General features: G+C 45.6%; 1 protein-coding gene across 28 annotated transcripts in view; it reads left to right on the top strand.

Annotated features, from left to right (window-relative positions):
- Positions 1-18,067, top strand: part of UNC80 (unc-80 homolog, NALCN channel complex subunit) — a 256,402-nt gene that overhangs the window by 136,609 nt on the left and 101,726 nt on the right. For all 28 annotated transcript variants that reach the window (XM_069733446.1, XM_069733439.1, XM_069733450.1 and 25 more), the window contains 7 exons: positions 2,121-2,221; positions 2,314-2,400; positions 2,508-2,691; positions 2,779-2,873; positions 5,722-5,811; positions 6,983-7,084; positions 17,272-17,452. In XM_069733446.1, coding sequence (XP_069589547.1) covers positions 2,121-2,221; positions 2,314-2,400; positions 2,508-2,691; positions 2,779-2,873; positions 5,722-5,811; positions 6,983-7,084; positions 17,272-17,452 — 840 coding nt within the window. The remainder of the gene's footprint in view (positions 1-2,120; positions 2,222-2,313; positions 2,401-2,507; positions 2,692-2,778; positions 2,874-5,721; positions 5,812-6,982; positions 7,085-17,271; positions 17,453-18,067) is intronic.

Below are 18,067 nucleotides of genomic sequence, written 5' to 3'. Positions count from 1 at the left end.
ATCGGACAATGTCACAGCAGTGGCATACTTAAACCCCCAAGGGGGTACCCGCAGCAGGGCGGCGATGCAGGAAGTCTCCCACATTCTTCGCTGGGCCGAAGCCAACCATTCCACCATTTCCGCGGTGCACATTCCGGGCGTCGAAAACTGGGCAGCGGACTTTCTGAGCCATCAGGGCCTTGCCTCGGGGGAGTGGGAACTCCATCCAGAGGTTTTTCGGCAGATCTGCCTTCGCTGGGGGACTCCGGACGTGGATCTGATGGCGTCCAGATTAAACGCCAAGGTTCACAATTTCATTGCACGTTCTCGGGATCCCCAGGCTATCGGAGTGGACGCGCTGATATCCCCGTGGCATCAGTTCCAACTCCCATACGTGTTTCCTCCGCTTCCCTTACTGCCGAAGGTGATCCGGAAAATCAAGACAGAGGGGGTTCCGGTCATTCTGGTTGCTCCGGATTGGCCCCGTCGCGCTTGGTACGCGGAGCTCGTTCAGCTCGTAGCCGACGTCCCCTGGCGGTTACCAGACCGCCCAGATCTGCTTCGCCAAGGGCCGATCTGCCACCAGAGCTCAGGGGCCCTACGTTTAATGGCGTGGCTGTTGAAACCTGGATTCTAACTTGAGCTGGTTTCTCTCAGCAGGTCCCACCATGATAAGCGCGCGCAAGGCTTCTTCCGCTTCTATCTACCACCGCACCTGGAAAACCTTCTTCTCGTGGTGCAGACTTTGTGGTCGCCCTCCGCTCGTTTTCTCTATCCCTTGCATTTTGGATTTCCTTCAGTCCGGTTTGGATTCCGGCTTGGCGCTGAGTTCCCTCAAAGGTCAGATCTCAGCTTTATCCGTGTTATTCCAATGTAGGATCGCTGCCAACCTTCAAGTCAAGACTTTCATTCAGGGGGTCTCCCATGTGGTACCCCCCTACAGAATGCCGTTGGAGACCTGGGATCTTAACTTGGTCCTGGGGGTTCTTCAGGAACCTCCGTTTGAGCCTCTTCAGGACGTTCCGCTTTCTGTCCTCTCCTGGAAGGTTGCCTTCCTCGTAGCTGTGACGTCCATCAGACGGGTATCCAAATTGGCTGCTTTATCCTGCCGTGCCCCTTTTCTTGCCTTCCACCAGGACAAGGTGGTCCTTCACCCATCTCCGGCCTTTTTTCCTAAGGTGGTCTCAACTTTTCACCTTAATGAGGACATCATTCTCCCTTCTTTTTGCCGTCAGCCAAAACACAGGGTTGAAAGAGCCCTCCACACCCTGGACGTGGTTCGGGCCCTTAGAAGGTACATTTCCAGAACGGCTCCTTTCGGAAAATCGGATTCCCTCTTTGTTCTCCTGGAGGGTCACAGAAAGGGTTTGGCTGCGTCTAAAGCCACGATAGCCAGATGGATTCGATCTGCTATCCAGGAATCCTATCGAGTCAGGGGCAGACCTATCCCGGCGGGGATTAGAGCACACTCCACTCGGTCGATGGGTGCTTCCTGGGCCATCCGGCACCAGGCAACAGCGGAGCAGGTTTGCAAGGCCGCAACGTGGTCCAGCCTGCATACTTTCACAAAGCACTACAATGTCCACATTCATTCCTCGGCGGACGCGGCCCTTGGCAGACGTATTCTGCAAGCGTCCGTTGCGCATTTGTAGTCAGATGGTACACGGAGTTATTTGGTTGTATTGTTTCCCTCCCAGGGACTGCTTTTGAACGTCCCATGGTCCTGTGTCCCCCAATGTGGCGAAGGAGAAATAGGGATTTTTGTGTGTACTCACTGTAAAATCCTTTTCTCCGAGCCACTCATTGGGGACACAGCACCCACCCTGTTAGCCTGTTCGGCTTGTTACCTTTTTCAGTTTTTGACTGTTTTTTTTTTGGACATGTTATACTCTAATGTTACTTACTATTTTTGGTATTATTCTCCTACTGCTTTTGCACTGAACTGGGTCTCTGGAAGCCAGCATGAGGGTGTATACTGCAGGGGAGGAGCTAACCTTTTTTTTGTCTCAGCTTAGTGTCAGCCTCCTAGTGACAGCAGCATAACACCCATGGTCATGGTCCTGTGTCCCCCAATGAGTGGCTTGGAGAAAAGGATTTTACGGTGAGTACACACAAAAATCCCTATTTTATTGTTTCCACAGTGAGTGCCGTAGCTCAGCAAGTTCTTTGGAATTGTTTAATCGAAGATCCGTCTACTGTCCTCAGACATTTCCTGGAAAAATTAACTATTAGTAATCGACAGGTAACGCACATTCTCTTTCTATGAATGTTTTCATACAATATTATTCTATTATGGTACAACTGGCCTGCGTTGTGTCCTGTTGGTTGTTTTAGGATGAACTCATCTATATGTTAAGAAAGCTGCTGCTAAACATTGGAGATTTCCCTGCTCAAACATCACACATTCTGTTCAACTACTTGGTGAGTTATTTCGGCCCGCATTGTTGTCCTTGTATCCCAGTAAAACAAAGTAGCTTTTCTGTTAAAGTATTCACTAATACGTGGCATTTCTGTGCATTTCTTTTTAGGTCGGACTTATCATGTATTTTGTACGTACACCGTGTGAATGGGGAATGGATGCCATTTCGGCAACTTTGACATTTTTGTGGGAAGTGGTTGGATATGTGGAAGGTTTATTTTTTAAAGATCTGAAGCAGACAATGAAAAAGGAACAATGTGAGGTTAAACTACTGGTGACAGCATCCATGCCAGGTGAGCAGTCCTCAAAGATCATGACACCATCTGCTCTCAGTTTTAATTTATATTGATGTCATAATAGTTTTTGTTAAATTGCGATAGGTACAAAAACCCTGGTGGTTCATGGGCAGAATGAATGTGACATCCCTACCCAACTGCCAGTACATGAAGACACCCAGTTTGAAGCACTCCTGAAGGTGAGTAGGTTAATGGGAACCTTTACCATCATTTTATAAGTCTGGTGGTGTACCAGGCACATTGCCAGGTAGCATGATAAATATGCATTGATACATTACCTACATTTTCTGTTAAAAAGGTTCTGTTCTAGGTTTATGCCAAACAGATCATGGACTGTAGTATTCAAAAAAGTGTAGATTTCTGTTTTAGACACCCTCACTATGTTGTTTAGGGAAAAGGGAAGGGGCTCACAATTTGCAAATAGTGTGACTGGCTTTCTGTTTCACCAAGCTCAGTTTATCGACCCTGATGCAACCAAATGATGGCAAAATGGGCATCACGGTGACTCAGTGGCTAGCATTGTTGTTTTGCAGCTCTGGCGTCCTGGGTTCAAATGCCACCAAGGACAACATCTGCAAGAGGTTTATATGTTCTCCCCATGTTTGTGTGTGATTCTTCCAGGTACTCCAATCTCTTCTCACACTCCAAAGAAAGTGATGTTAATATTTGTAAAGCGCTATGGAATATGATGGTTCCATATACAGTGGGGGATATAAGTATTTGATCACTTGCTGATTTTGTAAGTTTGCCCACTGACAAAGATAAGAGATAGAATATCAAAAATAAAATCCAGAAAATCACTTTGTATAAATTATATAAATGTATTTCCATTTTGCAGTGAGAAATAAGTATTTGATCCTCTTCCAACCATTAAGAGTTGTGGCTCCTACAAACCAGTTAGATGCTCCGAATCAACTCGTTACCTGCATTAAAGACAGCTGTCTTACAGTACATAGTCACCTTTATAAAAGACTCCTGTGCACAGACTCTATTAATTAGTCAGACTCTAACCTCTACAACATGGGCAAGACCAAAGAGCTTTATAAGGATGTCAGGGACAAGCTGGAATGGGCTACAAAACCATGATCATGAAGAAGTTAAGAGATCAGCCTAAAACTACACGGGGGCAACTTGTTAATGTTCTCAGGGCAGCTGGGACCACAGTAATTAAGAAATCCATTGGTAACGCATTACACTGTAAAGGTTTAAAATCCTGCAGTGCCCGCAAGGTCCCCCTGCTCAAGAAGGCACATGTGCAGACATGTCTGAAATTTGCCAATGAACACCTGGATGATTCTGGGAGTGATTTGGAGAAGGTGCTGTGGTCAGATGAGACAAAAATTGATGTCTTTGACATTAACTCAACTCGCCGTGTATAGAGGAAGAGAGAAATGCTGCCTACGATTCAAAGAACACCCTCCCCACTGTCACGCATGGAGGTGGGAACATTATGTTTTGAGTGTGTTTCTCTGCTAAGGGCACAGGACTACTTCACCGCATGAATGGGAGAATGGATGGAGCCATGTACCGTAAAATCCTGAGTGACAACCTCCTTCCCTCCGCCAGGACATTAAAAATGGGTTATGGCTGGGTGTTCCTGCAAGACAGTGACCTAAAACATACAGCCAAGGCAACAAAGGAGTGGCTCAAAAAGAAGCACATTATTGTCATGGAGTGGCCTAGCCAGTCTCCAGACCTTAATCCCATAGAAAACTTATGAAGGGAGTTGAAATCTTAATGATTTAGAGATGATCTGCAAAGTGGAGTGGACCAAAATTCCTCCTGACATGTGTGCAAACCTCATCATCAACTACAAAAAACGTCTGACTGCTGTGCTCGCCAACAAGGGTTTTGCCACCAAGTATTAAGTCTTGTTTGCCAGAGGGATCAAATACTTATTTATCACTGCAAAATGCAAATACACTTATATAATTTATACAATGTGATTTTCTGGATTTTATTTTTGATATTCTATCTCTCAATGTTAAAATTAACCTACCTTTAAAATGATAGACTGTTCATGTCTTGTCAGTGGACAATCTTACAAAAGCAGCAAGGGATCAAATACTTATTTCCCCCACTGTAAGCAAACGCATAATAAGTACTAATTATAAGGCTGGAGAAAAAAAAATGCATCAGTTTCCTTCAGGCTTATTTAACATTTACTCCCAAACGATGATATGGGTCTGGATCCCAATGTAACATCAAATATTGTCATCAAGCCACCAGATCAACTTCTGCACTTGTCAGGCACAAAAACTAATGTATCAGATAGGTTCTAAATAACAAGACCAGCTCCTCCACCAAATTCCATCTGATGTTTTTGTAAACGTCAGGTTAACACAACGACATAGTGCTGGCCATATATGGACCCAGCCTGAATGTTGCTAACCTGCCCAATATTCCTTTAAAGTGATATACCATTGTTGGTAAATCTTTTTCAATGAGTAATTTTGGCTGCTACTAGAAATAATTTAGAGATTATGTTTTACAAATGAAAATCAGAGCTGTAGCTGAACTGAATGCACGATAGAAAAAAATCTTCAGAAGCATACAAAAATATGTCCAGTGACATTAATTTCAAAATGTATGCCAGTAAGGTGACCTTTTATTGGCCAGAAAACATGTGGATCCCACAGATTCAAGTGAATTGAACAATGCAGGTGACCTTTTTATTATTATTATTATTATACATTTTTTATAGCGCCATTTATTCCATGGCGCTTTACATGTGAAAAGGGGGCAAATATAGACACATACAATAAATATGAGTAAAAAAACAAGGCACTAACAGGTACAGAAGGAGGGAGGACCCTGCCCTTTTTAATATAACTGTATTAAAAAAATGGTAATGGTAGTTTTAATGTTAGACTTATGCAGTTGTTTACAGTTATATACACATGGCCACATGTTCATCAGAACTGTGGTACTGATGATCGTAAACCCTAGTAGGGTATAATACTGTTTAGATTCACTTGAAAATAAAAATCACTGTACTCTTGTTTTTTTCTGTATTCCCACCATTAGGAGTGTCTGGAATTCTTCAACATAGCAGATTCACAGGCTGCAAATTATTTCCTGATGGATAAAAGGTGGAATCTAACTCATTATAATAAGGTGAGATCAAAATCCAGATGCTTTTACTGTGTTAATCTCACCATACACGTTAGATGTCTGTTAGCCGACTGATGCTTTGGCAGATAGTTCGACCGACATCCATCTTGGTCGACTCATGCACACACGCGAGCGCTTGTACGGTCGAGCACACCTGTGTTCTCTACGAGAAAGCTGCCAACTAACACATTGGTTAGTGACTTATCTTTGGGAGAACAATGCTATCGGCAGTCTGAAAATGGACATGCACGATCGATATTTCCCACAAACGTCAGTCGGTCGGCGTACCATACACATTAGACTGTTAGCCGTGCCCACCCCACCAGTTTTGGAGGGGTTGTCTAATGTGTATGGGGGACTTTAGTCTATAAATGCGAATACTTGTATTTTAATATTGTTGAATTGAAACAAAAAAGAACATCGCTCTGACAATCAAAAGGATAATATACCTCTGTTCTATCTATATCAGACAAGTGTAGAAATTATCGTTTGTTATGGGGACGCTGTTCAGTATGTTAGGAAGGTTTGTTCTATAATTAAAGGGCTCATCCCTTCCTTCAAAACATATTGTTGACCTATCCTTCAAGAGAATATAAGCTGTTCTGCAGTACCTGGCAGAAGCCACTACATATTGAATGTATTTGTGCAGAGCAGTACTGTTCAATATGTTTACATCCGGCCACCACCAGAGCTCATAACAGCTGACCAACAGGGTTGCCAACTTTCTGGAAGCTTGTCAAATAACCACAGAGAGAGAATATTTTTTATGGACACATTGGAAAACTATAATAAATTATTATGATTATAAGTGATATATGTGTACAGGCCATAATGCAGATATGAAAACATTAATTGCATTCATGGAAAAAATGTAAAATGAGGATAATTATGGTCAAAATAGTCTGTATAAGTTTCTTCAGCTTCAAAAAAAATTCTGGACGCCTTACATTTATTTATGGACAGGGCAAATAAGTGCTTAATTTTTACAGACTGTCCTGGAATGTCTGAATGGATTGGTAACCTAGCTGATCAGTGGGGGTGCCAGTCGTCAGACCCCCCATTAATTTGATATTGATGACCTATCCCAATGATAGATCATCAATATATTCTGTCCGGAAAAGAGCTTTAAATCCTGAACTGTGGTTTAACTGTTTTTCCTTTTACCTATTTGAAGACCTATGTACGGGACATCTACCCATTCCGGAGATCAGTGTCACCGCAGCTGAATCTAGTGCACATGTCCCCTGAAAAAGGCCAAGAACTTATTCAGAAACAGGTACACATATTTTTTATTTTGTTTTGTATTAAAAATGTATAGCATCCAGATGACTAGGAGCCTGTTTGCAATACCCAGGATAGACCATTAAATAAATATGACAAAGGTGTGCTGTTTATCTCCAGAAATGACTGGCATCTGCCCACTGCTCAGAGATGGTCACAGCTGTTTGGTGGGGGTGCTGTGTGTGTCGGATCCTCACCAATCTGATATTGATCACCTATCCTATGGATGGTGGAGAGCCCTTTAATTCATTTTTTCCTAAGTGATCTGTACTGTTGTGAATTCTGTTGTCAAACTCCCTCCTGTGGTCGTGAATGGTACTTCGGCGAGTTCTGTCTATGGGCTCCCTCTGGTGGCTATGAGTGAAGCTGCTGCTTCTGAGGTTCCTTACACAGGTGACGTGGTTTATCCTTTGGTTGGCTTCTCTATTTAACTCCACTCAGATCGTTACTCCATGCCAGCTGTCAATGTTTTAGCATTGGTTCAGTTCGCTCCTGGATCTGCCTGGTGACCTGTCTTCTCCTGCAGAAGCTAAGTTCCTTATTGTTATTTTTGCTCATTGTTTCTTTGTCCAGCTGGTTATCCTGATTTTGTCTTGCTAGCTGGAAGCTCTGGGATGCAGAGTGGCACCCCGCACCGTGAGTCGGTGCGGAGGACCCTTTTGCACACTCTGCGTCTTTTGTAGGTTTTTGTGCTGACCGCAAAGATTCCTTTCCTATCCTCTGTCTATTTAGTAAGTCTGGCCTCCCTTTGCTGAAACCTATTTCATTTCTGCGTTTGTGACTTTCATCTTTACTCACTGTTAGGAGTCGAGTTTCCTCTGCTGCACAGGGGGAATCTCGATCCGTCTCCGCTGCGGTCTCCCATTCTCCTCCAGCCGCAGTGCAGCCTGCTCAGCGGGGATGTCGATCCCAGCGTCTCGCTCAGTCTGACTCTGTGAGAAGAGTTACTGCTGCTTCTCCAGCTTCTGCCTGTAAAGCCTATACTGGTCAGCAGCGAGTGGACTTCTCTGGGACTAAGTCCTTGTCTGCGCACACTGAGCATGCCCAGGGCAAGATCTCCCGTTGGAGATCGAGGGTCATGTGCTCAGACTCTGCAGCGCATTCTATTGGTCCTCTTGGCAGGTCTTGGAAGGGCAAAGTTTCTGTGGCCGCTTCCTGTCCTGCAACTATATAAACTGCGCATGACCGCACGGCCATGCGCTAGTGTACAATTTAATACGTGTGTTTGTTGTGAGTGCAAGTCGTTCTTTAAATACCCCTACCCTATTGTATGATTGTTCGCGTATGGAGTATGGCTGCTATCTAGCGCCCGACTTATCTCTCAACGTGTCACACACGTGTCAGCGTCTACTGCTGTGACCGCCAGTGCGGTGCCACGCGCCAGTGTGCGCTTCCTGACCCACGTCTGGGTGCTTAGTGGTGCCTGCCAGCACGGCACAGTTTGCACTTCGGTGCCTTAATTATATAATTCCTTTCACACCCAGTAGCGGTGTAGTGCCAGCAAGGGTCTAATCGGACTACAATCCCTGTTGGGGTTTAGTTCGCTGACCACTTGCTCGCGCTCTATGTGCAGTACCGCGGTCCTGTGACGCAACAGGATCGCTTTCTTCACGCTGGGTGAGGTTTAACCCACGCGTGTATACTTTTGAATACCGCCATATTGTCTGTCATTTCCTAGCAGCAGGTTTCACCTGCACGGTGGACCCCGGACTGCGAACGCATCTATATCATCTCTCTTGGTGCGTTCCGCCAGTCCTAACATTACACTAGCGCCAGGGTCTGGCTAGTGATGACAGACAAACAGCAATCTCTGCGGCATATCCAGCAGCTGGAGGGTAGGTTGGCGGCTCTCGAGAGCGCGACCTCAGCTGTGGATGTTACTGCAGTAGCTGTACAGGCTGCCAGCGTGGCTGCAGCTACTATGTCCATTGCCACCCCTGTTCCGACATTATCTCGCCTCACGCTGCCAGAAAAATTTTCTGGTGATAGCAAGTTTTGTAGGGGATTTGTGAGTCAGTGCTCTATTCACCTCGAGCTCCTGGCTACACGTTTTCCCACAGAGCGGGCTAAGGTGGGATTTATTCTGTCTCTATTGTCGGACAGGGCGTTGGAATGGGCTACGCCGCTGTGGGAGAGTGGCGATCATGTGGTGCAGAGTGCTCCGCTGTTTCTGAGCGCTCTGAAACAGGTCTTTTTAGGACCTCAAGTCACCCATGATACTGCGCTCCAATTGCTGGCATTAACTCAGGGTGAGTCCTTGGTCAGTCATTTTGCCGTCCAATTCCGCACCTTAGCATCTGAGCTGGATTGGTCGGATAAAGCTCTTATCCCCATATTTTGGAGGGGCTTGGCTGACCACGTAAAGGACGCTCTGGCCACTAGGGAGATTCCTGCCACACTGGAGGAGTTAATAACTGTCTCCACTCCAATTGACCTCCGTTTTAACGAGCGGAGGTTAGAGCGAGCCCAGTGTAGGCAGAGGTTTCGGCTGGCTCCTACTTTCGCCAAACCTCTGGAATTTCCGGTCCTGGTTCCTGAGTCACATGTGGCCAGGGAAGTGTCACAAGCAGGATCTAAGTCCCGGACCGCTTGTGCACTCAGGGTCTGTCATGTTTGCCAGCAGTCAGGACATCTAGCCACCAGATGTCCTCAGCGGTCGAGGAAACGTCAGCGTCTAGTGGTAGTAGGTGGAGGTACACTAGACACGGCGACGTTTGCCTCTAAGTTGTCCTTTAAGGGGACAATTACTATTGGCTCATTCTCCCACTCGGTAGAGCTCTGCGTGGATTCTGGGGCGGAGGGCAATTTTATGTCTTCTGCCTTTGCCCAACGTCACGCAATACCCCTGGTTATGCTTGCTCAACCAGTAACGGTGCGAGTGGTGAATGGGTCGACATTGCCCTCACAGATAACACACCAGACCATCCCTTTTACTCTGTCCATGTCGCCATCTCATCAGGAGATAATTTCTCTGCTCGTCATTCCAGAAGGAATTGATGAGGTCCTGTTGGGAATACCTTGGCTACGGTACCACTCTCCTCATATCGAGTGGTCCTCAGGCAGAATTCTGGGTTGGGGTGAATCTTGTGGGGGTAGGTGTCAGAGGGAGTGCGTTCAGGTTGCTACTACTGAGGTACCCGCAGATCTATCCTCTCTCCCCAAGCAGTATTGGTCTTATGCAGACGTGTTCTCCAAAAAGGCGGCGGAGGTCCTTCCGCCTCATCGCCCCTATGACTGTCCTATTGATCTCTTGCCTGGTGCTGAGCCTCCCCGGGGTCGAGTTTATCCGCTATCTCTCCCGGAGACGGAGGCAATGTCACAGTACATCCAGGAAAATCTGGCAAGAGGATTCATTAGAAAGTCAGTGTCACCTGCTGGGGCAGGGTTCTTCTTCGTGCAGAAGAAGAATGGGGAATTGCGCCCATGCATAGACTACAAGGGTCTTAACGCCATCACCGTTAAGAATAAGTATCCTTTGCCCTTGATATCTGAGTTATTCGATAGACTTCGGGGAGCAAGGGTATTTACTAAATTAGATTTGCGGGGTGCTTACAACCTGATTCGCATCCGTGAGGGGGACGAATGGAAGACGGCCTTTAACACCAGGGATGGGCACTATGAATATCTGGTGATGCCCTTCGGGCTCTGTAATGCCCCAGCCGTTTTCCAAGACTTTGTGAACGATATCTTCCGGGATATGCTTTCCACCTCGGTCGTAGTCTATCTGGATGATATTCTTATCTACTCTCCAGATATTGACTCCCACCGGAGAGATGTTTAAAAAAGTCTTCGACCTCCTACGGGCAAACTTCCTCTATGCCAAATTGGAGAAGTGTATGTTTGAGCAGGAGTCTTTACCTTTCCTGGGCTACATCATCTCGGCCCAGGGATTGGCTATGGATCCTGCCAAACTACAGGCAGTGATGGACTGGCAGGAACCCCATTCTCTGAAAGCGGTGCAGCGCTTTATGGGGTTCATAAATTACTATCGTCAGTTCATCCCCCACTTCTCAACCCTGGTAGCTCCCTTGGTATCCCTCACCAAGAAGGGAGCGAATCCTAAATCGTGGTCCGAAGAGGTCTCCAAGGCCTTCACTTCTATTAAGTCCCACTTTGCTAGCGCTCCCATCTTACATCGTCCCGATGTGGATAAGCCATTCCTAATGGAGGTGGATGCCTCTTCCGTTGGTGCAGGAGCAGTCCTCTATCAAAAGGATGCTCAAGGTCGGAAGCATCCATGCTTCTTCTTCTCAAAAACCTTCTCACCAGCGGAGAGAAATTACTCCATCGGGGATAGGGAGTTGCTGGCAATGAAGTTGGCCTTTTCGGAATGGAGACATCTCTTGGAGGGTGCTCGGTTCCCATTCCAAGTCTTCACGGACCACAAGAATTTGGTCTATTTACAGACAGCCCAGCGGCTGAATTCTCGTCAGGCCAGATGGTCCTTGTTTTTCTCCCAGTTCCACTTCACTCTACATTATCTCGCCGGGGAGAAGAACATTCGTGCTGACGCTCTCTCTCGCTCCCTGGTGTCAACTGTGGAGGAGGAGGACGAGCCTCGGCTCATTGTCCCTTCAGAGAGTCTGAGAACCGTAGCTCCGGTTTCGCTTGAGTCTGTGCCTCCAGGCAAGACTTTTGTCCCCATCAATTTGCGTCCGGAGGTTCTCTCGTGGGCTCATTTGTCCAGAGTGGGTGGACACTTTGGGGCAAAGAGGACATCTGAGTTGTTGGCGAGAATGTATTGGTGGCCACATATGGTTCGTGACGTTGGAGACTACGTTCGGGCATGTGTCTCTTGTGCCAAAAATAAGTCTCTCCGTCAACGGCCAGCTGGGTTGTTATACCCTCTGCCGGTGGCAGACAGGCCCTGGGAGATGGTCGGGATGGACTTTGTGGTGGGTTTGCCCAAGTCATGTGGCTGTACTGTCATTTGGGTTATCACCGACCATTTTTCTAAAATGGTGCATTTGGTGCCGCTTCCCCGGCTACCTTCTGCACGGGCCTTGGCAGCATTGTTTGTTAAACACATCTTCCGTCTTCACGGTATGCCAGACAAAATTGTCAGTGACCGGGGTCCCCAGTTTGCGTCTCGGTTCTGGAGAGAGCTTTGTCGCCTTCTCAGTATCGAGTTGAATCTCTCTTCGGCATATCATCCCGAGACGAATGGGTTGGTGGAGAGAGCCAACCAGACCTTGGTCACATATCTGCGACATTTTGTCTCTGCTAAACAAGATGACTGGGCATCTTTGCTACCGTGGGCGGAGTTTGCTCTTAACAATGCTGTAGCTGACTCCACTGGACAGACTCCATTCCTCCTTAACTATGGTCAGCATCCGCGGGTACCTGTGCCCATGCCCGTGTCTTCCGCCGATTCCAGGGTGGCAGACTGGGCTGTGGAGGCACGGGACATTTGGGATCGCACCCAGGATGCCATTCGGGCTTCCAAGGAGAGAATGAGGTCCTCCGCCGATGTTCATCGGCGCCCCGCTCCGACCTTTGCTCCTGGCGACTTGGTGTGGCTCTCCGCCCGTAACATCAGGCTGCGAGTTGAGTCCACTAAGTTTGCGCCTCGCTACTTGGGTCCCTTCAAGGTTCTCGAACAGGTTAATCCTGTGGTCTACCGCCTGGCTCTTCCTCCACGCTTGGGTATCACCGACACCTTTCATGTGTCCCTCTTGAAACCCGTATACATGTCCCGGTTTTCCGAGTCATCTGCCGGGACATCGGGTTCGTCTACGGACGATTACGAGGTGAACGCTATTTTGGGGTGTAAGGTGGTACGCGGCAAAAAGTTCTATCTGGTGGATTGGAAGGGTTATGGTCCAGAGAACAGGTCATGGGAGCCTGCTGAAAACATTCGGGCCCCACAGCTCATTGCTGCCTTCGAACGTAGCGAGGCCCAAGGAGGGGGGGACCTTAGGAGGGGGGGTAATGTTAGGAGTCGAGTTTCCTCTGCTGCACAGGGGGAATCTCGATCCGTCTCCGCTGCGGTCTCCCATTCTCCTCCAGCCGCAGTGGAGCCTGCTCAGCGGGGATGTCGATCCCAGCGTCTCGCTCAGTCTGACTCTGTGAGAAGAGTTACTGCTGCTTCTCCAGCTTCTGCCTGTAAAGCCTATACTGGTCAGCAGCGAGTGGACTTCTCTGGGACTAAGTCCTTGTCTGCGCACACTGAGCATGCCCAGGGCAAGATCTCTCGTTGGAGATCGAGGGTCATGTGCTCAGACTCTGCAGCGCATTCTATTGGTCCTCTTGGCAGGTCTTGGAAGGGCAAAGTTTCTGTGGCCGCTTCCTGTCCTGCAACTATATAAACTGCGCATGACCGCACGGCCATGCGCTAGTGTACAATTTAATACGTGTGTTTGTTGTGAGTGCAAGTCGTTCTTTAAATACCCCTACCCTACTGTATGATTGTTCGCGTATGGAGTATGGCTGCTATCTAGCGCCCGACTTATCTCTCAACGTGTCACACAAGTGTCAGCGTCTACTGCTGTGACCGCCAGTGCGGTGCCACGCGCCAGTGTGCGCTTCCTGACCCACGTCTGGGTGCTTAGTGGTGCCTGCCAGCACGGCACAGTTCGCACTTTGGTGCCTTAATTATATAATTCCTTTCACACCCAGTAGCGGTGTAGTGCCAGCAAGGGTCTAATCGGACTACAATCCCTGTTGGGGTTTAGTTCGCTGACCACTTGCTCGCGCTCTATGTGCGGTACCGCGGTCCTGTGACGCAAAAGGATCGCTTTCTTCACGCTGGGTGAGGTTTAACCCACGCGTGTATACTTTTGAATACCGCCATATTGTCTGTCATTTCCTAGCAGCAGGTTTCACCTGCACGGTGGACCCCGGACTGCGAACGCATCTATATCATCTCTCTTGGTGCGTTCCGCCAGTCCTAACACTCACAGTCATTATATGTGGGGGGCTGCCTATTCCTTTGGGGAATTTCTCTGAGGCAAGGTAGGCTTTATTTTCTATCTCTAGGGCTAGCTAGCTCTGAGGCTGTGACGAGGCGCCTAGGGAGCGTCAGGAGCGCTCCACGGCTATTTTTAGTGTGTGCGATAGGATTAGGGCTTGCGGTCAGCAGAGCTCCCACATCCCAGAGCTCGTCCTGTATGAGTTTAACTATCAGGTCGGGTGCTCCTAACCACCAGGTCATAACACTGTACAAGCAAAGATGGGAAATTTGTAATCAATAGTATTAGAGAAAAAAAAGCTTTTTTCTCATACTTACGTATCATCTTTTGTCTCCTACACCGATCATTTTTTCTTAAATCTACCTTCATTGAAGAACCAAATTACAGCTGCTGCCTATATAGGTCAATGGAGAGGACAGGGTGAAGTAGCTGTTGGAGATAGAAGCATAGAGACACAAAATGAAGCTACTGCTTATTCTAGTGTTTAGAGCCTGCAGAAAGGAAAACCGCTAAAAAATTAAAGATTCAAGTCCTATAATGGCCAGAAATATGTTATTCCTCAAGTTCACAAGCGTGACAGCTTTTTCTAAAAAGGCGACTGAAGCGATGGTTAGACTTTAATGAGTTTAATTGGATTTAGGACACTTTGATGTTTACTAGAATTAACATTAAAGTAATTTTTGCACATGATAGTATAATTTAGGAAGGACTACCATTATTAGATTTCAGATGAATAAATGGAAAATTTGTATCTCTCACCTTTTCATACTGACTTATCTGAGGCACCAGATAGTATAAATCGGTAAGATGGTAGTGGAAGTGGCACAGCTTGGAGTTATCAAGTTCTTCAGAAAACTTTAAGCACAATCATTGTAGATATGTTGCCATTTTTCAATCTCAAATCAGATCACAGAGGCATGTGTAGAAATCAAAGAAATCCTTCTTCTTGTTGTAGGGAGGATTCTTCCAATTGTCGTGGAACTTTTCCCACCATAGGGAGGCGTTGAGGACACATGTCTGACTCTGAAATACTGATACAGGAAAGATATATATCTTTGTACCGTGTTAGCCAGTAGATAGAAAAATATTTAGAATTGAGAGTCCTCAGTGATTGATACCTTTTAATGGCTAACTGAAAAGATGGTAACTAAATTACAAGCTTTTGAGACTACTCAGGCCACTTCATCAGGCAAAGACTAATGCAAATTCTGAAAAATCATATACTTATACACAACACAGCACAGAGAGAAAGAAGGCAATAGATAAGACAAGTGACGTGAAGCAGAATTATTATTATGTGAGAGGGATAGACATAGATATTGGAACAGTTCATAGATAAGGAAGTCTTAATGTTTTATGGTCCCCTGAATGGGTCTGGTTCTGTGTTGTGATGACCCCAGAAGGTCTGAACAGCAAATTCCTTAATCGATGTAAAAAGACATAAATCCATGCGACACATTCATTCCTGCACTGAGTGTGTCAAAGGTCCTCATGAGTTTATACTCACAGACTCTTCAGCCTTTCTCAGATTTCAAATTACCTTTTAAAACAAGTAATTTCATGTCCATGATGCTATGACCGGGGATACAAAAATGCGTTGCTACCGGTAGGTCCACTCTTTTTTCTCTTTTTGTGTGGCAATGAGAATTCATCCTTGTTCTAAGTTTTTGCACTGTCTCCCCCACATACAGACCCTCAGTTGGACATTTAGTACAAATAATTAAATACACCACATTAGCTGTGATGCAGCTGAAATTACATGGGATCTTGTAGTCTTGATGTGAGTTGGGGATCTTTATCTTGTCCGTGGTCATTATAAATGGATAAGTCTTACATTTTTTCTGGTTGCAAGGAAAGTTTCCTGCAGCTGTTGGAGAGGACGGAGCTTCTGACAATGATGCTTCTTAAATTTGGGGGCTGCCTAAAACACAGTAGTGGGGGGTCTGGAAAAATTGATTGTAATCGGGCATCTTTTTGTAGTAAAGGTTGTAATTTCTGTGCAGCTCCCCTTAGCACCTCCAGATTTGTATTGTAGGTGACAACTAGAGATACCCGGTTATTTTCTTCTATAGCTTTGTAATGTAGCTAGTGATTCCTTGATATTCTGGTGGCTCTTGTAATTTGGTTTTCAATTGTTCTTAGATGGTAGCCCTGATTCAAAAAAGTCTTTTTGAGGCGACCAAGGTGTTTGTCTCTATCCATGAGATTTGAACATATACGATTGTATCTGATGGCTTGGCTGTAGACAATAGAGTTTTTTATGTGTTTTGGATGGAAACTGTCCCATTTAAGGTATGTTGGACGGTCGATTGGCTTCTGATACAGGGATGTCTGTGTTTCATTGTTCTTTAGCTTAATGATGGTGTCCAAAAAGTTAATTTCAGTGCTGGAGTAGTTGAGTGTTAAGTTGATGGTAGGATGAAATTGATTAAACTGTTCATGAAACGTCTTTAGCTGTGGCTCAGACTCCGTCTAGATGATTAAAAAATAATCAATGTAGCAGTAGTAGGCCAGAGGCCTGATGGGACATGAGGACAAAAATTCGCTTTCAAGCTTGGCCATGAAAAGATTTGCATACTGTAGAGCCATTTTACTTCTCATAGCTGTACCAGTCTCCTGTATATAAATCTTGTTGTCAAATTCAAAGTAATTGTGGGTGAAGATGAATTTTGTGAGTTTCACCACAGAATCAGCATCGTTCCTTTTGTTTTCATGAAGAAATAGCAGACATTTAATCTATTGTGGTGTGGGATATTGGCGTACAAAGATTCCACATCCATGGTGGCCAGGATGGTTACTTGTGGTTGAGGACCTATTGCTGATAGTTTATTCAGTAGGTCAGTAGTGTCCTGAATGTTGCTGGGTGTATCCTTTGCCAGAGGTTTAAGAACACCCTCTACCCATCCAGATATCTGTTCAGTAAGGGTGCCCACACATCTATGTCTATCCCTCTCACATAATGATATCTCTGCTTCACGTCACTTGTTTTATCTATTGCCTTCTTTCTCTCTGTGCTGTGTTGTGTATAAGTATGTATTTCTTCAGAATTTGCATTAGTCTTTGCCTGATGATGAGACCTGCGTAGTCTCGAAAGCTTGCAATTTGATACCATCTTTTTAGTTAGCCATTAAAAGGTATCAACCACTGAGGACTCTCACGTCTAAATATTTTTCTGAAATACTGTACAGCAAATGAATACCATGATGTGAGTTGTTTAGATTCTCTGTCGGACATAAATAATTATGATCATCAATATATAACATTTTCTTAGGTGTTTACCCGTAAACTGGAGGAAGTTGGAAGAGTTCTCTTTCTAATATCACTGACTCAGAAGATTCCCAGTGCCCATAAACAGTCTCATGTTTCCATGCTACAAGAAGATCTCTTACGTCTGCCATCATTTCCACGTAGTGCCATTGATGCAGAATTCTCTCTTTTTAGTGATCCTCAAGGTAAGTACGGTATTCAGAATTTTATACTGTGGAAAAAAACAGCACTGAAGGGAAGAGGCAACTTTTGTGGACATTCTGGGACACTGAAACAACTAAAAGGCTGGTTTTACACTTTCAGATTTTTTTTATGAACCCAAAGCCAAGAATAGATAAAAAAAAGAATTATAATAAGTGCAGCCTCATCACTACTTTATGAGGCATGGTCAGGAGGTTAGTCGAGGATCTCTTTGGTACCTGCCTTCCCCTTGAAACCTTGTATTACTTGCTAAATGTTCCACCAAGGGAGATGAGGAAGTGGTCCGCCATATTATTTCTATACGTCTAGACATCATAGACAGCTTTTTAGTAATCTGACAGAGCCCAGACTACAACACCTCCCTCCTCGCTTCTTTCCGTTCCAGCCCACCTCTCTACCCTTTCGTCTTGTGATCTAGGTCTACTTTCCCTCACTTCTTTTAATTTCTCTTTGTTATTTCCCCTTGTTCTTGTTATAAACTGGCCTATTATCAGAATTTTACTTGGTATATTCTTTCTTTTCCTTTTTTTTTGAATATTTGAATAGTTACGTCTGTACAATCTACTTTATTGTTAACTTTAATAAAAATTACAGTTAAA

The sequence above is a fragment of the Ranitomeya imitator genome, chromosome 7 (assembly GCF_032444005.1).
Source record: "Ranitomeya imitator isolate aRanImi1 chromosome 7, aRanImi1.pri, whole genome shotgun sequence".
Classification (NCBI taxonomy): Eukaryota; Metazoa; Chordata; class Amphibia; order Anura; family Dendrobatidae; genus Ranitomeya; species Ranitomeya imitator.
The sequence above is the reverse complement of the archived record's forward strand: the minus strand, read 5'-3'. Positions and strand labels throughout refer to the sequence as shown.